Below are 22,271 nucleotides of genomic sequence, written 5' to 3' on the forward strand. Positions count from 1 at the left end.
CTTTATATACGTATGTATAACGGAAAGTTGTGGTTGAAGTTCTATTACGCCACGCAGAAAACGTATCTCCACCATTTAATATTTATAATAGGTGATATGGACGTTGCTGAACTCGGACTTTGTTATGAGATACAAGTCACATTTGGTTAATACTCCACCGATCAGGCTATGATGAGCAATGGCCTCACCAGTCTACAAGACCTTAACACGCAACAGAAACCTTATTAACCCAAGGTTGCTTGTCATCTTGTCTTCCAATTACTATGAGATCCCTTAAAGCTTTACAAAATCAATCAATCAAACGGGCTAGGGCAATCTAGGGTCACCCTTCACTTGCTGTTTCCAAATAGATAAAATGATTCGTAGAGCTTTCAACATCACGAAGTTATCGAGCGTTTCTTAATCTAGGGGGAAAGAAACTGTTGAATAAAAACTTGGTAACTTGCAGCCATATTTCTGCAGTAGGTTAAATCTTGTCACCACGTTTCGTTGCAAACTTCCTTATTTCAAGGATGAATGATACGCTTCAAAAGTCAGTATACATTCTATTATTAAAAAATATTCGAAATCATTCTTTTTGTAACATGTAAAAAGAGATGCTTGTTTGCTTTCAGTTCTTAGTAAGTATTTTAGGTTCTTCTGTTTTGCACCTCATCACACATCTGCGGACGGTTACTTACCTAAAATTATTCATTTGATACATCTAGCTGTAGTGAAATGCCAACGTCTCGTGATTCTAGGAACAATCACAATTTTTCAAGAAAATTCTCATCAATTTGAAGAATATGAGACATGTTCACTAAGCCGAGACAGTGCCTGATCTGTGTCTGGCGTCAACTACTACTTACATTTAAAGTGCTTGTGTCGCCAATATTAATGACACTATAAAATACAACAGTTTCCGATTACAAGCAACATCATAAGTATTATTCAATGAACAAAGACGTTTGTGCAAAATATACATCCTTCTAATGTTATTGAACATCGAATCTTAAAAATCATGATGAAATTGTAAGTTTTGATATTCAATAACATCAGAAGGGTGACTGTATATTTTGTACAAACGCCCATGGTCATTGAATAATATAGTTATGACTGAATATAATCAGGAAATATTGAGTTCTAGTGACACAAGCAATTTATATTAGTCGACATCTCAGTACAAATCAGGCGAAGTCATACGACATGATAGTGAAATTTTGTCTGTCTATGAGTCTTGATTACAAGGTTATCAATGCAGATACAGATTTACAAAAATATGTATTTGCAGATCTGTCAAGATCAAGGAAGAGGAAAACACAAATGCAACGGAAAGGGAATCAGTCGTGTATATGTATTTGTGATTAGAACTTGGTGGCGTCGGTATTGTGAAACGGTTAGAGCGGTAGGCTTCAGAGCCAATAGGTCCTGGGTTCGAAACTCGCCATGCCCTGACGTTGTGCCCTTGCGAAAGGCACTTTACACGACTTTTTGTTAACTTGACGGTGAAGTGCCGCCCACCAAGCCTCTTCGGCTAATCTGCCAAAAGTGTACAAAAATATGCAAAACACACACACACACACACACACACACACACACACACACATACACGCACATGTGCGCCAATGTGCCAACATCTGCACATTTGCCACCAAGAGCCGTAAATATTTTGTTTTAATCAGCAACTGTAAAATCCAGCCAACGTTCAATAGCTTCAATTTTGTTTACAATTTCCGGCTCCGACGTGAACGTTCGTGACCCTCCAAGCCTACGCTGTCAGCTCTTTCTGAGAATTTGAATAAGTGCTTCTTGGACACCATGGATTACTCCTGGCGTCAACACAGCAAGAGTCTTACCGAAGGGATCTTTGTCCACCATTGTCGGGAAATGGATTTTCAACACCTAAACAAAGTCTCGCTCCACGCTTGCCATAGAGGGATTATTATTGTGCATTACTACTGTCACCGCAGCTACCCGTAGATGCGACATAAGATGACCTCGGACACTCCTCATCACAAAGAAGGCGTACCAAAGAAGTCGAACGATGTATCTACTAGAAATTTGTCTTCTTATCCACCCACACAATGTTTGTTCAAGGGATCAGTTTGAATGCACGACGGTAATGACTCCGGTGCCACATCCGTCTCATTGCATCGCAGCATCCCTCGGTATACCGGTAACACGACCATTCTTCTTCCGTAATTATCTTACTACCTAACATCAAACTGGCAACGCTACGTCTTAGTTTGTCACCAAAATAAAGTGATACAAATAACTACAGAGCCACCACAAAGAGAATGTCTGTGGGCCTGAAGAGGAGCACGAAACGTTAGTCATTTATCATCTCGTAGTTATGGTATGGTTGTAGTTACCGCTCAGTACAACCTCATCCATTTAGTTAATTTATGAATTTCTCTCGTACATTTTATTCACCGGGTACAATGTCAGATATTGTAAAACACTAATGGTAACTGAACGTTGAAAGTCAAAACCTCAAGAAGAATCTACGACTTACAATTACCAGTATCTTGGCCTTAATATATTGGTGCAGTCGATTCGTGATGATCCTCAATAGATTCTTAGCCATTAAACGTAAGTAGTTCCTTCGAGAAGATTTACGGTGTTACGGCAGGCCATGATTTTTTCATGGTCTTTGGTGTCCTTTTTTTCCACAGCTCTGCAGTTAGTACTGAATAGTTCTGATCTATCTTGGACATTCTGCTCATTTAGAGCAATCCATTTACCACCAACCTTTCATTAGAAACATGTATTAATGGATAAGAATGTTCTTTGTACATAACCGAGTGTTTTCTTCAAGGCCGGCATTGTGTGACCGTCTGTACGAGAGGTGATCAATAAGTGCCCGGCCTTAATCACGAATAAGGTGCACAGATCAAATTTTGGGACATGATTATATAGTATTAAGTTTTTATTCCATAAAATTTCAAATTATGGAGGTGATTACTTTCCAGTCGCGGCGTCATTTTAAAAGTCAGTAGAAAAGTGGTGAGAAAAAGGAGTGGTGAGCTGTGATTAGATCTGTGTGAGTCGCGTTCATCATGCCATCAAATCTACGAAAACATTGTCAAAATGTTTGATGATGATTCCTTTCGTGTTTCACCTAGAAAAATTATCTCATCGACTTTTAGCAAAGAAATTTGATCCGCGCACCTCAGGTCACAGCTCAGCCCTCCATGTTTTCCCCTTCTTACTGGGTGTCGTCTGTAGGTAATGATCGCAATGCTTTGTCATTTATGGTTATGCCACGGTATTTGAGTTGTGCGCCATCTTTCTGGGTGATGCCGCAAACTTATTAATCACCCTCGTATATGTTTATGGCAAATTTAATTGTTATCAGAAGAGGTTGAAAACGTAAAAGTGTCACCCGTGTGAGACATATTGAACAATTTTGTACAAGTGTATCATTCAAGTGGATACATAAAATCAATGAAATTTGAAATGTTTGTCATTTTGTGGTAGGCCAAGGTAAAGTTTGCGGGCAAAGAAGCGGATTTTCTTTCAGTTCGATAACCAGGCTGCACAATGGCGGGCAAAACTGTCAAGAAGACCGAACCGTATCATTAGAGGAAAGATGGATCTTTATCCTTGACATTGCTAGAGAGGACACGATTGATGTAGCTTTGGATTACGTTGCAGGTCTCTCTGGTGCAATTGCAGGAACAACACAATGACAGATAGCCTGACATGACGGTTGTTACATCTAGGAAAGTTACAGAAGAAGAAAGAGTCGTGAATAGTTTTATCAGGTCGGTAAATCAAATGAATTTATTTCTTAAACCTCTTTCATGTTCTTTTCAACACAGTTTTCGTAGGTACGCATCCTTATTTGTCGTCTATGCAGACGTTTCGAAAATTTATCTGCTGTTTGACAAATTTATTTTACACTGATGTAGACAGTGGACAGGTTGTCGAAACTTCTGTGGAAAAGAAATGCAAGGTTGCGTACCTGACTTTTAGTATCACCCTTTGTCCATCCAAATTTGTGCGAAACTGTAATATTTCTCAGTTTTACTACGTAACTGTTGCGATTTTTAAACATTTAAACATTTTGATGCAGTACATTGATGACAAAAAAGCCTTATTTCAACATCATTACAAATGGAACATTGACAAATAGGTTGTTAATACAGCCGATCTTTTAATCATCGTGACATATAGTTTCTATATCTGGATAGATGTCAGCAGTAGATTTCAAAACGTGAATTGGGGCACGCAGAAATTAACAGATCTCGGAATGATGAAGCTTTCTACAACGTCGAAGTAAGATGATCAGTCTCAGCTTTCACGTACTGTCTATATATACATATGTTCAAGACGCTACATAAAACACAGACGTCGTTGTCATTAGAAAGTTATCTCAGGTATACATTTGCTTTAATTAACATGATTGTAGAGAATTAAGAGGTTTTAACTAAGAGGAACACCATGGCGATAGAATATCAGTCGTCTGATGTTTATTACCATTGTCTGTAATTACTAATAGCAGACATTACATTTTCAAATAATGCAGCTGACAAACAATTTAACTATGTCTACAGTGTTTAGTTAGTGGACATAATGCTGTAGTATCTTCACCCAAAATCAAGCTAAATAAGCTGCTAGGGGGCCCAAACCTACACCACGTTCTGCTGCAGTACCGAGGTCGAACACAAGGGGGCCCAAATTTGATAATGAACTTTGTCTCACTAAGATCTACGCACATACTAAATACCATTACCATCTATACAGAGGTTCTTGAGTAATGCTGACCACAAAATCTGGAAACACATACACAGACACACACACACACACACACACACGCACACACACAGACAAGCTAAAAACTATACGATCATTTTTCATAAAGGTAATAACCCATGGCAAAAAAACATATGGTGGTTCCTTCTTTGGCTGTCATGGATATGTAGATGCTATTGATGTCCACAGTTGATACGGGGTTTGGGCGCTGAGCATTCAACAGATCTGACAACCAATAGCTCAACTGTGTCACCAAAAATATTCATGATGTTTCAACTTCCCACTGGCAGTCTACCTCCATGGAAGTCAACAATATAAGTCAATTTCTCCCCCACACAAGACGTAATTCCTATCATCATAGTTTCATGTGCGAATGACGCCTTATTTAAGTTGTTCAAAGATATGCGCATGCTACTACTGACAGTGATTGATTGTGCAAAGTAAGACCACCACCATCAGTTTTTGATTACAGTTTAGACAAGTTCATTTTCTCAAGTTTCGTTGCTGTCTGACATACTTGGGATGTTCATCAACGCTATTAGGGACGCCTCTGTGTATTGTCTGTGAATGTCGGTGTCTTGTCTGTGAAATGAATCCCTTTACTTGAAAGTTCATCTGTGTTTGTAAAAGTTATTCTGGATCGAAGTTGAACTGTGATTGCCAACACAAAATTGGACTGATCAACTCCAGTCTTTATTCAACGAATGAGACGGGGGGCGCCATAGACTTTCTGCAATGTTATAACTGCATAAAGTGATGTAACAGAAGCTGTGAATTGCGAATTCCCTGACAAAGACTGGAGTTGATTAGGCCAATTTTTGGTGTTAGCAATTACAGTTCAACTTTTAAGCCAACATGAATATTTTTTCAAAGTCTTACAGCACTGCCCATTGAGACGTTCTCAAGGGGTTCTTATTTCTTGACCTGTAAGAACGAAAGTACTCACACGAAGTGCCGTAGAAGAAGATCTTCAATCAATAGACGTTGATAGAAGCACCTCTTGTGGGATAATGTGGAAAGCCTATTCTTGCTTCACTGATACAATTACAACTTGTACTGTTAACTGTCGATACCATTTGATTGACTTTTTTTCCTTTCTAGGTTGCAAGATTAAAACTTTGATGAAGTTCTGAACGCCTTAGGCTCGATGTAAATCGATTTCTCATGTCTTGACAAAATTAAAAGTCACTAGACCGGTTCACCTGATAATGCCCAGGTGAAACTCAATAAGCCATTTTTCTTATCTCAAAAGGGATAGGATCTGGCGCAATAAGGTCACCCATTCAAGAATTGATTTGATCACCCTGTAACCGAATGGCATGCTACTTTGTGACCCAGCACTTAAGCCTGTTTAAATGAAATGGGGCGAGATAGGTATGATTGGAAACCTACAGGGCGAAGGAACTGGAAGAAAGTTGTTCGCACCTATCTTGATATAACACACGCTGTGTAGATGCCCAGCAATTCAAATGCATTTATCCAGATGCTTGAGTAACTATTTTTGGCGTATCTTAACACCTGTCTAACCTTCATCAACGTGCCCATTAATTTAGGTTAGAAAGTATAGCTGGTAAAGCTATTGTTACCATGTGGAAAGCATTCATGATTTAAGTCGAAGCCAGGGGTCTGAAATTGTTCGCAATTTGTTACGAGGTAACTTGATGCCTTCTCTTTGAGATGGAATCACGCTGGTTGCCTCTTGTACCTAATTTCGGTCGAGTAATTTCCCTCAGTCAGAACTACCACAGGTTTAATACAGGGTAATGTAAATAGCCCCTAGTACAAATGTAGCTCCTCTTTGACTCGGAAAGGAATTGATAACAACAACACATCACTTGTTCCCGATTGCGCACAATATCACTTTTGGAATATTGGTACTTATGACCTCGGGGATGACTTGCTAATAATAACACATCGCCAAGATGACCCAGATTGATAACCGGTGTATCATGTATATGGTTACTTAAAACGCCTTACTTGGGTTGTCTAAACACCGAACGTGATGTTGACATCGTTTAGAGAAATGTCCATACATTCTGCATGATAGGTTTGACTTTATTTCAATTAAAACTTTATTACATGATCAATCTCTCAAATTATATAATTAAGGGCTTAATTCATTGCGGCAAAGGCATAACGAATGATAGGCTTTAATCGTTGCTTATCTACATTCTGAGCCATAAGTTTAATTTTCTTGTGCTCAAAGTACAAGTCTGGACTGGTACGATGTCACAAATTCACACATTGTAAGATTGGTTTACTTTGTAGAAAAGTTTCACCATAGATAATTCAAACATGGGCACCTTCCGATATATTCTGTCTCCCAAACAACCATCCATTCTCTACAGTATATTAAGTCCGGTATCACATCACCGTGGGTACATAACCAGATATCCAAATGGACAGGCAAAAAAAAGACTATTGCAGAATGGAACATCCTGCCACACGAGATACAAACAATGTTATAACACGGGATTTCCAAGCAAGGACTGCAAACCAAAAGGGAGACTCTAAAATGTTACGATGATACACAAACGTCTAATAATTGTATAGTAATATTCTGTCTTACTTATCTGTTGTGTCATGGAGTACTAGCTGTCAGATAGCCATAGGTAGACAAAGAGGGTTGAATTTCAATAAACTCAAATAATAACATATGTATATATACGGCAAAAATAGTTAGTCAAGCAACTGGATAAATTTTGAAACTATTGCTTGAGTAACTATTTTTGGCGCATCTTATTACCTGGATGCCTAACCTTCATCGACGCATATATCTTTACTTGACTCTGAAGTGGCGGTACCCCGCCACATGGCAAAGCATGCTAGTTTTGTACTCGCTGTTGGCAGATGCAAAGTGATTGTTCTGAGGCACCTCGTAACGTCAACCTTAGCGGTAAGTGGTTGATGTGTAGTTCTGTACAGTACAGCACACCCGTGGGGCTAAGCCAGGATCATAACGTACGAGTTAATAATCCAGGGGCGGGTTTACTAAAGCCGAGACCTCAGCAAACCAGGACAGCTCGCGTATATCCGCAATGTGACGTCACTCATAATCAGGTGCTGGATGATCAAACGTTCACTTATGAATACATTAAAAGTGGTTGTATGAGACAACGCATCCTTTCTACCGAATAGTGGGTACATATTCATCAGAGGGCGGGGCAAAGGCCTCTATATAAGATCTACTAATGACCAACGGACCAAAAGGTTTGACAGATTTGGAAGGTGTCTTGTTGGGTGCCTGTGTTCAAGCAGTCCTTACAAGAACACGTAGACGTCCTAGATTAACATGCCAGGTGAGTCCGATCGTGTTATCATGTATGACGGTGTCTGTACAGATTGTCTGGCTACGGAAGAAGGAGCAGCGTTTAATTTCATCCCTTTATGCATTATCTGTGAGCGATACCTGTTGTGGTTTTAGTGGTTAGCTTTTAACAGCTGGGTGCTGCGAACAGTCGTCCAGGTTTGATACAGAAAGGGACTGAACCGCCGAACCACGAGGAGGAGTACCGCATAATGTGAAGATTAGCTGATGTTCAGGTAAGGTTAGAAATACGTGACGCGTCTGTGATTAAGTGAAGAAGATTTGACGACCTGGAGACTTGAGTCAGTGTGAGAACTACAATGGGTTTTAATGGTGTGGCAGGGAGTAGCAAAACCATAGTCAATGTGTTTTCCCTGATCTTTACGTTAAGTGCAGCATCATCAGACTGTAACGGTGAGTGTCAGACCTTAAATCTCAATTGTGGATTAGTTTCTAGTATTGCATAGAGGTTGGACCTCTGTGGCATGTTCGTAAATTTAAAAAGGCACTAGCTGTACATGTTGTCTCGACCATTATAGAAACCACTGCCACAGACATATCAAATGTCATGGTTACATCAAAACGTGGTGTGTTGTGGCAGAGTGTCATGTCACCAAAATATGAAATATGAGAAACCTTTTCTCAAACGTTAACACCGCGCTGCCGTCCATGTAATGTCGGGTTTGAATTTTCCGCTACAGATCATTGATAGTATTAAAGAAACCTGCATCAAAAAGAAAAGAGTACCCTGCAACTGAAAATCGAAATATTATATCAGAATCAACTCTACAAGCAGAGAGGGTTGGGGAAGATTGTGACCTTTTTACCATATCTCCAACCTCTGCTGCATGTCGCAACGCCAAAGGACAAGGCGAGAGGTAGTTCTTTGAGAACGGTGTTGGGTTCCCTCCCGTGCCCCGTGCCCTTATTTCAGTAATCTGTGGATTGGTAGTGGAAACAGTTGGTTGGGAGTGCAGACAGAAAACGGTAGAAATGATAAAAAGGTCACAATCTTTCCCACCACCTTCTGCTTTGAGAGTAATTAGTTCCAACCGTTTTCTCTACTATCGTAAACATTGCCAGTAGAATTAGACCGCTCGCCACAAAGTACTCGAGATCATCAATATAAGTACTTTTCAAAAGCAGCTGGCGTTTTGTACCATATCATTCCTTCCCAGCGCTGTTCAAGGAGTACGTAGTACATCAATTTGAAAGTAGTGACGGTTTCGGTGCAAGGAATAACTTTGCGAGAAGATTAGTCTGCAAAGATGGCACCTGGTAGCTTAGACCCTGTTTATACCAGGGTTCGAGAATCGGGATTCATCCAGACACGGGGGTCACGAATCCTGGTATGAACGGTCCGAATCCGGCTCCAAGCGGGGATTAATTCCAATTCTCCCTCGGATCCGTGCATACCAGGGTTTGCAAATCGGGATCAATCCCCATGTAAGTCCCGATTGGCGAATCATGCAGGTGCGAAAGTGGTATTAAAAACTTATAAGCACCCTCTTGTTAGCCTTATACAAAGCATGTGGTGGTCATTTTTAATTTCATTATCGACTATTGTGCAAAAGTACGCTGAATTGGATTCTTGTCATTTGCGACGTGGTTAGTGCCTTCTATTGAAGGCAGGTTTTCAATTAATATGCCCTCACTTGGCCATACAGAAAACTTGTTAGGCTGACCATATGACAGATACCGCTACATTGAGTAGGGGCGTGTTCGAGCACTAATTACTAAACGTCATGTGTACAGTGTTGATATTGTTCGAACATATTTCTAAAAGGGCCATGTGGACGTACATAGACAAACCATAAAAGAATAGCAAAATAAATGACAAAGTTGCAAGGTAACTCGTACATCAATAAAATACAACAAAGTAATTGGATACACGTTTACTCCTACCAAGGCAAGGTCTTATATTACTGCTAATCTGCCCTCCATTTACGGTTTCTGATTGACTAACACTTTCTAGAGTATTCATGAGTTCCTTCAAAGAGCCGACACTACATGGGCTGATTGGATGATTGATTGATTGATTGATTAGAGAAAGATTTTGTATTTTCTTTAATTCATTGGTAAAATTTAATGCTGATATGTGAGCCCCCCCCCCCCTATTTTTTCCAAAATGAGATGTTAATGTTGCTGCTTCCGCCAACTCTAAGCCCAGGTGACACATAGCCGACCATGACCTCCGGTCCACTTCCAACCTTCCCTCAATCATGGTTTGAAGTCGGTTGGGGGAAGGTCATGGATGTGTAGCCGGGGCTTATACGTATGAAGGTATAGGTGATGTTGTAGAAAATACGATTAGGTAACCCCACTTTCTTATACGCTTGAAATGGCGAGATAATTTTACGGCACCAGTTGTAATCATTCAGGCTTTGTTGACAGGCTTAAATGTAAATTTAATCTTTATCGTCTGGATAAGATGGCTTAGTCCAGGATCGTTTTCAATACATGTATATGTTCTTAAGTGTACGGAAATTGTAAGTCAGTGATCAATCATTGTGACATCTTAATATCTGTATGATGCAAAAATGTCTGATTTAGCGCGATGTTTGGGAAGACACTCATGATAACCTTTATAACAATACGAGGGGCAGGCAAAAAGTAATGCTATTTTTCTTGTATGAATAGTCAGGTCGCAACGTGAAAAAGATTTCGGCTTGGCAACCTTGTCACGTAGAGTGTGGGCCGTACATTGATAGTAAATGTAACCTTCTCAGCAAAGCCTCTTACTTGGCGAGTTAGCTCAGTGGTAACGTCAGTGGCCCTCTCTCTCTCAGGAAATGGTTATGTATATATGGCGTCTAGCCGGGATTATGCCAGAATCCCCAGCACCCACTTTTGCGTAATGCTATATACATCACAAAGTGGATGGACAGCCTACCCTTATCAAACTCGACCACTCGCTTTTCGGAAAAGCCTCTGAGAATAGTTATGAACGGACCATCTGACATGAGACGAGAACTCCTATTCAAAAATCTGGCACATATATGAATAGTACAACATTTAACTCATGTGTATGTATAAGCTGTACGTTGGCAATATCAATCTGACGAAGCGAAGGCATAGGATTCTTGAAGATGCAAATTTCTACTCAACCTAAAGTCCAAGTTGTATGACTGCAAAATAGCTTCTCTGGTGCTCGAACGTTGGGCAAATAACCGTGACTGTATTCATCACTTCGCAGAATTAGTTCCAGGTCCTCTTAAGGTAAAACGTATCACCATGATTGCGTTGCCAGAAATGCTGGGACGTACACAGCGGTAGCATAAATACCCGAGAGTCGAATCGTTTTGTTGTGACTTTTAAACTGCTTTATTTTGATGATGTCATTAGAAAGTTGTATAAAAGTGAAAGTCACGCTGCCTCAAGTTTAAGTGCGCTCTTAGGTCCAGGTATTTTCAATAAGCTTAAGACCACTTTCAAATCACTGTCAAGAGTATATTCAAGTATCATTTTCTTCGTCTCTTGAGTCCGTTGCTCTGGCTGTAGAGGCACTCAAGTCCACTTGAAGAGTACCGATGCAACACTTAATCTGTCCATGACCGAGAACTTGAGCTCTCAGCCACACCACTAAGCTTATATCTTCGCAAGGTGGGATAGCGTAACGGTCTTACCCCTACGTACTTTGCACTTAAGCCAAGGTCAAACCCACATGTCTTAATCAGATCAGCACGGGTATAACATTGGTCCGATCTACACACGCGTCTTTGAGTCGACTTGCATTGGAACTCAGGATGTGAAAGGAGTAACCTAGGCAATTCAAGAAGGAAACCCTATATGAGCATTCCAAAGCTCCACAGCCCCGAGTTGACTCCGCAAACCTGTGTGTAAACCGGGCCATAGTGATATCGCAGCAGCATGTAATAGGCACGAACCTGTCTATGGCATGTTGCTATTCACGTTTGAATTGATAAAAGTTGCATGGTATGATCAGAACGGTTGTCAAACCTATCCCTTCTTTTTATGTACATATTTCACGTACAAACATGTGTGTTCGTGGAAGTAGAGTGTCTTACGTTTGACATTTCCGGTCTATTCAAACGCTTTAACTCTATTGCTCATTATATTAGGTTGGTATCGTGGGCCTTCAAATTACCTCTACGAGTGTCAGATAGCTTTACATGAGAACTAGACGCCTTATAGATGTGAACCGTGTGTAAATACGGCTGGTCTAATCCTAAACTGGATTTGTGTTACCCTTGACTTTACAATGGGAATATCATTCAAGACGTACAGGTATGACCAAAAAGACAACAAAACACACAAAGCTTTAAAATATTCGTTCTTTTTTTGTCGATGAAAGTCGTTGAGGGCTTTGTCAATTCGATCGGCTGCAGCGACGCCGCCAGCGGTTCCAGTGAGAGGGGGGCTTAACATTCTAAAGTCCTCGTAGGACTCGTCGATTAAAAAGAAAAACTCCGCCCGTCTTACTCTCTCTGCCAAGTTTCGTGACAAATCATCCATAAGTATAGTCAGCTTTTAAAAGCACTCAGCTAAGTGTATTACGTGCTGCACGTCGCAGGAAGGTAAGCAAGAATTTGCGTTTAAAGTCGCGTTTACGTATTTAGGGTTAATAAAGTAGAATCCGCTTATTTGCATAACTGATTTGTTAGTGTATTTTATGCAATTATGAGGAGTAGGCAATTAACCCTAGGGGACAAAATGAGTGGCACTGAGGGGGGAGGGGGTTGTAGTAGTTACCAGGATGGCACTTGGCATTATTTTATGCAAATAGCAGGAGCATGCGAAGATGGCTAATGCAATTATGCCATTTTATTTACAATGGAGTGAATGGGAAATGGTTTGGGTTTTCAGAATTCTATGCATATCCCCGAATTATGCTATTAACAGTAATGCAAATAGCTGGAACCTACTGTATCTCGCATATAGGTTCATTAAGTTGTGTCCAAAAACATATCTTATGCAACGGCTGTCATTCCAATGCAACGTTGACCAAGGAGAACGAAAGAGATTCGGCAGTTATAATAGGGTTAAATTGCAGGATAATTGCCGTATACGCATTACGTTCCGGCGACGTGGCCGTAAGGTAAGTGCACTCTTAACATGCGGGAGAATGTTGAACTGCATTATCTTGGTTTCTTCAATAAATCTGCAAGCTACGACCTTGACAAGATCACACGAATAGCTGATGAAATGCCAATGTCACTGTCCTTTTACCAAAGGATGTTTAAATCTGCGCTTGATCGCTGGCGCAATGGCATGTCCAGAGATTCAAAGCACTTGAGGTTGTTTTTCAGACTACATGTACTTTGAAACGAAACGACGTCAAGGGATTCAACTGCCTGTTAGCCTTGAATTAGCTCATACATACACAAGTGTAGTCAGAATTGCTCTATGCGAACACTTTACTGTAATCGCTGGAGCTTCCGGCATGTCAACGTGCTAGTTAACGTTATTTCAGGATTAGTAGTCGAAATGGTCCCGCAGTCATTAAAGTTTTTGCATCTATTTTTATCTTCATCACTTCAGCTTCCGTACTTCATTCTCTTGGCTCTTTAGTCTAATTGTTGATTCCACAAGGCTTCATCTCAATAATTGCATGCCGGAGCCTCTGCGGATTCAGCCTCATCGGTCTATCAAAGCTAGCTCGTCACCATGCCTTTCTGGCCGTAAGGTATGGCCTTGCCTTATATGACAGTCCTTGAGAAGCTTTGAGTGGCTTTCTTATCATCGATGGACGCCCACGACTTCATCTACGTACATATCATTGTCGTCCTTCACCTTTTGATGCGTTTTTAAGTGACACATGGCTCTCAGAAGTGGGAGCTTGGTAAAGTTTTGCCAATGAGGAATCTACTGGTTGATGACGCGGGTAGAGCCGGGCCTTAGAACCCTGACAAGAGCGTGGGTGTAGGAAATCGGTAGGACCAAAGCCGAATCTAACCGTTGAAAGGATGTTGATTTCTATCATACTAGTTTTATAAACGTTTCACGGTGTCATGTCAGATTTCAGAATGTGGCTGCGTCTGGTGTAAAACGTTTGCGTTTAAACTAGATTCCATCAGTTGATCGGGCATCTGCCTCCAACTTTGGTAACAAAAAAAAAAAGAATCAGGAAAAAAGGGATTCTGAGTAGTCTCTGACTGTGGTTAAGAAAGGACGGCTAAAAGCAGGTAAAGGTCACACGTACGAGGCGGTACGCTGTGGGAGTTAGAGTGAACCATTTATATGTCAGTAATGTCAGTGAGGGCACCGCTACGACGACAATGATAACCTTTATGCACATTTGGAGCAGTACAAGGTTTTGACCTGTTTTTTTTCGATTCTCATATCGCTCGATACACCGGAATACAAACCTGATATTGATCTTGGTAGTCCAAGGTTGCCCCTTAGAGCGGTATAGTAAAGCGCCTTTGGGTATTAAATGCGCAAGGGATAAACCCCCTTGGCTCTCCAAATCGAATGGAAGTACCGTGGGCCATGTAACACATACACAGCGTGAAGATCAATGATAAGATAATGGACGATTCACAAGAATTTCATCTGTACAAATCAATGCCGTTCTGTCATCTGAGCAGAATGAAGTTAAAAGAAGCCATTGGACGGCAGACGAGACCAGGTTACTTTAGTTTTGAATGAAATAGTTTGAATGAAATATTGTACTTTTGCGCAAGAATCACCCGTGTTTTGTAAATATTCTTTGAAGACCGTGTGTCCTGGTAAGGAGGTTCGAGGAATTCCTTTTCGTGTCGCCGCGAGATTCTGTCTACATAATCTGATCCGTTCTGAATGGGCGACAGTGCGTGGAATCTCAGACCCCCATGTTTTGTCTAGACCTTTAGGAAGGCAGAAGCGTTGACCATTTACTTCTCAGAATTCCTTTATACAGGAGGTGTTTTGTTACCTCCGTTTTGTTGTGTATGTGAGTTTGGCTTTGTGCAAATTGCTATGTTGACAGGAGCATTGGGCTGGCTATTAGAGAAACATCAATGAATAACTTGAGCATCGATGACGTGTGAACGTTCTAGTATAAATGACAGGTCTTTACCAATACAACTAAGTGCATTTGAATGAACATGCGTTACTTTAATCTGATCGAAATGACTTTTACGTGCACATCTTCGTGTTACAAACCATCAGAGCTAGGATGATTGGCATCACGTCCTGAGACGGACTCACGGACTGATGGACATTCACCTGGCACGGATTTTGTAGGTGTCTACAATTTCATTCACCAAGGACGTTGGTAAATTTGGCGCCGTTGGTTTATTTTGTAAGAGTGAATAGAGGAGCTCAGAAAACCATCAGTGGCTTTTTATGTCAGGTATGTGATATAAGAAATAATTGGTGAAAAGGGCAAGGGACATTTAGCCAGTTTCGCTCACGGAAGAACTAATTATCCACTAGTTGCGCAGGAAATACAGACGATATGTGCAGGATAGGTTCAGAGGAAATTCTACTGGTCATCCTTGACAGGTAAAAAGATCAGTGGACCAATCACGGCAGCCGTTACCAGTAGCGTCTGGTGTCAAACGGATCAATGGATATAAATAATGCAAATTATGACCTAAGTTGCATAATTGATGAGAAAACCGTGTAATACCTTAGTGATAAATGATGGCATATTCATACTAGTGAGACATATAGGAAGGATAACGGTGGCATTATGTATATGTTGACATAATTTGCATATTTACCAAGGAATTGCTACTATAGCTTCCTGAAGAAGGATATCTGCATGCAGCATATGCTATTTCGAGGAAATAGTTTATATAGATTATGCTAACAAGATACTTCTTTGCATATCATTTGCACTGTAATTAGACAAAATGAAGGTATGAGGTCGCAGAACTGTAGTTGCAACATCCTGTGCATTATATGTGAGGTGTCGTCTTACATGTGTTTCTTACCCGTGTTTCTTACCTCAGGACATAAGAACCGGTACCTGTTAGTGACCGCGGGCTGTGTGATGCTGCTGATCACACCCGTACCCAGTATGGACTTCGTGGAGGAGGAAGGAAACTACAACCAGACGAATGGGACGACCATAGGACCCCCGTCCCTCACGGTAGCTATAAACACGGGCGCCCTCCCGTTTTTATATTTTCACAACAAATGATATTGTCAAGTATGAATGAACATGACGATCTTGACCTTCAGTCATTCAGACCAATGTTGTACTAATTACCATTGCAATCTATTTATTGCATTTTGAGTTATGCTGGCTGAATTAGGTCGGGAACAGTTACATACAAACAAACAAACCTACAAACAAACAGACATAAACACAGACAGACCAAAAACAATACATCCGCTGTTCACAGAGGTGATATATAGATGGAAACTCAGCAGATGGCTAGTATCACCATCATTATGAACTTTTCTACCCTTCTCCCATGGGCAGGTTACGGTGACAAAAATCCCTGAGACTACTTATCTTTTGCAATGATAATCCTGAATTCCGTTCGTGGTGTAAGATGCAATATACATACCAAGAGGTGAATATGTACTCGGTACACATCTCATGCATATCCTGAAGAAGACAACTATTGGTGCCCGTGCCCGTCACTTCTAGCTTTCCAGTCGTTCTGATAAATGTTTAGCCATTGTGGAAGACGCCACAAACATACAACAGTTAAACGAAGTTTTGCAGATGGTCAGTATCACACCAGTGAACTTTTTTCAACAGAAAAGTCCTAATCATGACGGTCATTTCTTTCCAGGCGACCGCCTACCTCATGACCACCATCAGTGCAGTTGTGTTCCTGGTCGGTTTGACCGGCAACTCGCTGGTTATCTACATCGTGGCGCGGTTTCAGGAGATGCACACCGTCACCAACTACTACATCTCCAACCTGGCCATCACCGACTTGGCCTTCCTCTGCTGCTGCCTTCCGTTCAGCGCCGCCAACTACGTCACGTTCGAATGGAAGCTGGGGCTGTTCATGTGCAAGTTTGTCAGCTACATGATGCAGGTGTGGATAGTATGAGCATAGATTATGCTAATGAAGGTGAACTTCACCTCCTGTCCGAATCCATACGATCGACACAGCGAGCACACCGTATACTTCAAAATGTTATAGATGTGTAAGTTTGCTAGCTACATGATGCAGGTGTGGATAGTATGAGCATACATTATGCTAATGAAGGTGACATTCACCTCTTGAATCCATACGTCACAGCGAGCACACATTTATACTACAAGATGTTATAAATGTGCAAGTTTACCAGCTACATGATGCAGGTGTGGATAGCATGAGCATAGATTAGGCTAATGAAGGTGAACTTCACCTCCTGAATGATAAGACACAGCGAGCATACCATACACTACAAAATGTTAAAAACAATGTTTGTGCCTTTTACTTAGTCATGAGTAACTCAAATAATTTTCTTTAAGTTGAAACATAAATGGAAATATCCTATAACTATTTGATTATTACTTTTGGACATACACAAGCTAGTGTGCGTACATTTTCAACAAGTATCGTTTTATTCCTTCACCACAGGTGACTGTGCAGGCGACCTGTCTAACGCTGGCCGTGCTGAGTGTGGACCGCTACTGTGCCATCGTCCATCCCGTGACGTCCATGTCATTCAGAACCAAGAAGGTGGCGAAGATCCTCTGTGCATCTGTATGGGCAGGTATGGTGAAAGACGGAACAAATAATAATAGCTCTATTTACTTTTTTCAACATTCTATTTCAATTCCAATGCCTTGTTAAAAAGCTAATACAACAAAAACCTACAATGACATGTCATTCACCAGTATCAAATAAAGTTTCAGGGGTGTCAAGAGTTTTCAAATCTATTAGTTCAGACATTTTCTTCTGGCTATAGAATTATAGAGTTTCGTCTTTAGATAGTCTAATGAAGGTATTTTTGTCATATTTTGAAATGCTGTTGCACCAAGTTTTTCAAAAAGCATATTTGACTGTAATGAATAAGAAATGTATAGCTTTATATGTGACTTGTAAGTTGGATAGCTGTATTTTGAAGTCTATGGGCGTATCCAAAAGCTTATGGTACAAATTGTTGCACAGGAGAACATAGCTGTATGGTAGACGTTATAGAATAAAAAGACTCTTTGTACACAACCAAGTAACGTTACAGTGTTTTATTTTATTCAACCGACGTTTTGTTGACCGTCTGTCACCTTACTCGGGGCACTTCTGACTGCACTGCAGCTATAGGTGTCGCTACTTACAGATGCGGTACCAGAACACTTGCAATTGGTTGTGTACAAAGAGTCTTTTTATTAAGTGACTTATCAACATGATGAAACTATCCACGGGTAGACGCTATAGTAGTAGTCCACTATATTCTGCTGCTGCAGTAGTCTCTGAGGAAAGGTCAGCAGGTGAGAGTTGCTGTTAAAAGAATCTCCAACACCCTATGTTCTACCAATCTGATGAAAATATTTTCGGAAATGTAGACTCTATATTTGTACGTTATCGTTGCAGCGTCTGCTCTTCTGGGTATACCGGTGGCAGTCAACTATGAGCTGGTGGAACATGACTACTTCGGCCGGCGCTACTACTGCCAGGAGGTACTTGGATACTCTATTTACTCCATTAGTTATCATGCAACCAGTCTCTATAGAGTACAAAACAACAACATACAATTAACATACAAACTGTATTTAAGTTGTTTCAGCTATTAACAGACTTCAAAGATTCAAGTTAACTGACACATGTGACTAAGAATCTTCCTCCTAGACTTGCTCTTAGTTGCCGTTTGTATCGGTGGGAAACTATGAAAGTCTGTTCATGGCGTTTGCTTTTGGGCTCATAAGTCTTTATGTATTTTTGCTCTCTTGTATGTCTTGTGCTTGTGCTGGTGTGTTACAGGAGACAACTGTAGGTTGTAGAAAACTGCTGGTTGTTGTGTTGCAGAGATCCTATAGAACTGAGAGGTAGTGTTCACCAGCGGCCAGTTTCACTAACAGTCTGCCATGCATGACAGAGACGTATGCAGATGTTGTACTGAGGTCTAGATCTTGAAGTAACGGCGTAGAACCAGGCGTGCTGCTTTGTTTTGCACTTGTAACACTTGCCTATCTAATCTGCAGGTGTGGGTTTCCGAGTCGGGACAGCGAGGCTACATGCTGTACACCGTCCTGCTGGCCTACGTCATCCCGCTGGCGTGCTGTGGGGCCTGCGGCATCCTCATCATCCGCCGCCTCCTCACCCGCATGGAGCGAGCCCCCGCCCAGCAGCGGAACCAGGCCCGACAGACCCGCCGCACCACCTGCATCATCGTCAGCGTGGTCATCATCTTCGCCCTCTCGTGGCTGCCCAACCACGCTATCAACCTCTGGCGTGTCTTCAACCTGGATGCAGAGATCACAGACACCATCAGCGCCCTCAAGGCAGCAGCCTTGATCCTCTCCTACTCCAACTCTGCCGTCAATCCGTTCGTGTATACTCTCATAGGGGAGAACTATCGTAACTGCTTGAAGAAGTCCGCTCCATGCACCAGAAGGAAGAGTAGCTACTCCTCCCGTTTTAGCTCTGGCGTGACGAGATGCTCATGCCTGAATGGTACTAAAGGGGAGATGACTGTTACACTAGGCGTGCGCCTTGCCCACGTGCGAAACCCGCCTTTGGAAATGAAAACATCTTACCTGCCGTCGGAAACTGCTCAGGTTTCCATGCCAGATGATGATGATAGAATCATGTAGAGTAGGGTTAAACTAACAAAAGCCGCGACTCTACGAACAGTTTATTATCTACCCCTTTACTGTCTAAGGATAGGGCGTTTTGACGATCACGTTTTCGGTCGTCACAAAAAACCGCACACAAAATTACAGTTCCTGGTGGCAAATGTTTAGATCTTGGTAAATTGGCGCGCCAAGTCCGTGCGTTTCATTTTGCACACTTAAGACAGATTATTGCAGAGGCTCGATAGGCGCGACTGTCATGGTAGGATCACGTTAAGTGCCCTTCCCAATGGCACAACATCTTACCTGTTGGTTCTGAGCCCAACGCCCTAACCGTTACGCCACACCGTCGCTACTGACACGAGAATCACTGAGACAATGAATACAAGAGTATTTAGTCTTTGTAGTTATACAAATTATGAATATCCTTCGTGATAGATTCAATAATTCACAAGGAGAGGTGACTGTACTTACAGTATGGCATGCCTTGTAGAAGAAGACGATGAAAAGGCGTACCTATGCCACTTCAGCTTTATGCTGATAAATGTCATGGCATTTCATGAAACAGCACGACCGTACAATCTATGCGGACCTTTGTGTGCTGCTTTTTTGTCACAACATAGTCCATCTGGCATAAAGTAGGCACTCAGTACAACATTCCTAAGATTTTACACGGGGAAAAGGAATCACATCCCCCAAAAACTTTGTTCCGAAGAACAGTCTGTAGGGGTTGTGCAATAATGGTCATTTGCCTGAGCAACCCCGATCTACTACCTCCAAAGATACGAAGAAATGTACCTGATAGCAATATTATCACTATGAACTGGGTAACGCGATTGACATATCCGTCATATACTGTATGTAAAATTGAATCTCAGGTGGAAATTTGTTGGGGAATGTTTTGTCCTGGGCATTTTTAGGACAAATTTACAGTAATTGCATTGTGCATTTTGGCACTGCTGAAGCAGATTTGAGGAAACTGTGCTTGGACCCAAAATGTCACACTTAGCAATACCGAATTCCGCGTCATTCCTTTCGTCGGGCTTGGCAACATGCAAGGCTTTTACGCAAATATTTTCTATTCTGCAATATTTGATCGAAATTGCAGAGGTACCAGGTTAAAGGTACCCTAAAGACTTGCCGTAATCATTGCCCCAGACCAAATCTGGCCTACTCACTCCTTATAGAGTCAGTTTCCCGGAGATGTGACGTCATGAGCGGGCCAGATGCGTTCTGAAGTCGGTATCGCCCACCGTCCTGGTTCGAGCTATTTTGCTCTTGTTTAAGTTTATATGGGAATCAATATTTTTTCATTTTTAAAACATCATTCGCCAAGTAATTACAATCTCTTCAATTTAAAGAAGGATTCATTCAAGCTAGGCAGCCCTAGTGCTTCGAGAGCTAACCGCGCATTTAGACAAGCCGTATGTAAACCGTCAACAAAGTCTATACACCATTACAATCAACGTTTTCGTCGTCAAAACAACGATTGAGAGCAGCAATACATTTTGTGGATCATCGCAAGAATCCGTTGGGCGAAAGGGGCATGTGAACAGCAAATCATGTTCTTATGTTGGACGTAGCGGTTCATTTAGACACCAAATAATCACCTTTAGTTGAAGCGACGGATTGCATCATTAGATGATTTTTTTCAAGGTGGTTTGCTCATGTACCAAGACTGCCAAATACCAAATGCAAGTACAGAAAGAAAATCTGTAAGTGGAAAATAAAGTGAAAACACGCTCCATACAGACCTGAAATCTTGAGAAATCAAATGACAGATCTTTTTTTTTTTAAAGAACGCAGAAATAACTTTGAGTGAATGAAGTTCATTCGTCTTGTATGTATGTGTGGGTGCAGTTGCGTTTGACCAAACTACATGAAAAGAACTGTAGAAAAGACTGTCGGCTGATGGACTAACGTACTTACAGGCGTGAGGTGAAAAAGATAGCTTGATTCATTTTGTGACAAAAATGTCTCTGTAAGAAAGTTAATGTACTGAGCATCCTTTGTCTCGTAAGAATATTTTGAAAGCAATCACTGTATGTAATTTCTTGATGATTTTGTATGCATAGTTTTTCTAGCTTTCTCATTGTACATATTGACTATACATTGAACTACAGTGTTGAATAAGACACTGCTATTGTATTCCAGGCTGTTATATATATATATATTATAGAGAGAATTATACTACTCAAGGTCATATACTATTCAGGGTATACAATCAATACATCAGAAAGGTGCATTGGATGTACAGGGTCTTTATATTATTAGTGCTGTGTATCCGTTGAGCACCGTTGACAGTGACCAAGCCGTATGTGCTTTAAATTATGTCTCCTGATGTACATAATAGACGATACTGCATGTAGATAATGTCACCAAGAAGCCTGAAGCACATGTAAAGATGTCCGATTCGACTACCAGTCATTTCCAGTTACTCCTTTGAATATACGACTCTTTTCTTACGCCCAATTTCCAGTAGAGGCTGCAAACGCTGAGCGGACAAAGATTTCACAAATATCTCAACACATTTTTGAAAAGAAAATTACAGATTTAAAAAAAAATGTTTTATGCGTTTTCTCTAAATCGTATATC

At 41.1% G+C, this 22,271-nt stretch overlaps 1 protein-coding gene across 1 annotated transcript; it reads left to right on the plus strand.

The window, feature by feature from the left end:
- The first annotated feature begins 8,029 nt into the window (after window positions 1-8,029).
- On the plus strand, window positions 8,030-21,199 carry LOC136447225 (G-protein coupled receptor 54-like). The gene is made up of 6 exons (XM_066445943.1): window positions 8,030-8,036; window positions 15,946-16,085; window positions 16,741-16,992; window positions 17,524-17,659; window positions 18,478-18,563; window positions 19,086-21,199. Exons 1-6 carry the CDS (start codon window positions 8,030-8,032, stop codon window positions 19,695-19,697), a joined length of 1,233 nt encoding a protein of 410 aa, XP_066302040.1. The 3' UTR covers window positions 19,698-21,199.
- The last annotated feature ends 1,072 nt before the right edge of the window (window positions 21,200-22,271 follow it).

This window comes from Branchiostoma lanceolatum, chromosome 13, assembly GCF_035083965.1.
Source record: "Branchiostoma lanceolatum isolate klBraLanc5 chromosome 13, klBraLanc5.hap2, whole genome shotgun sequence".
Classification (NCBI taxonomy): Eukaryota; Metazoa; Chordata; class Leptocardii; order Amphioxiformes; family Branchiostomatidae; genus Branchiostoma; species Branchiostoma lanceolatum.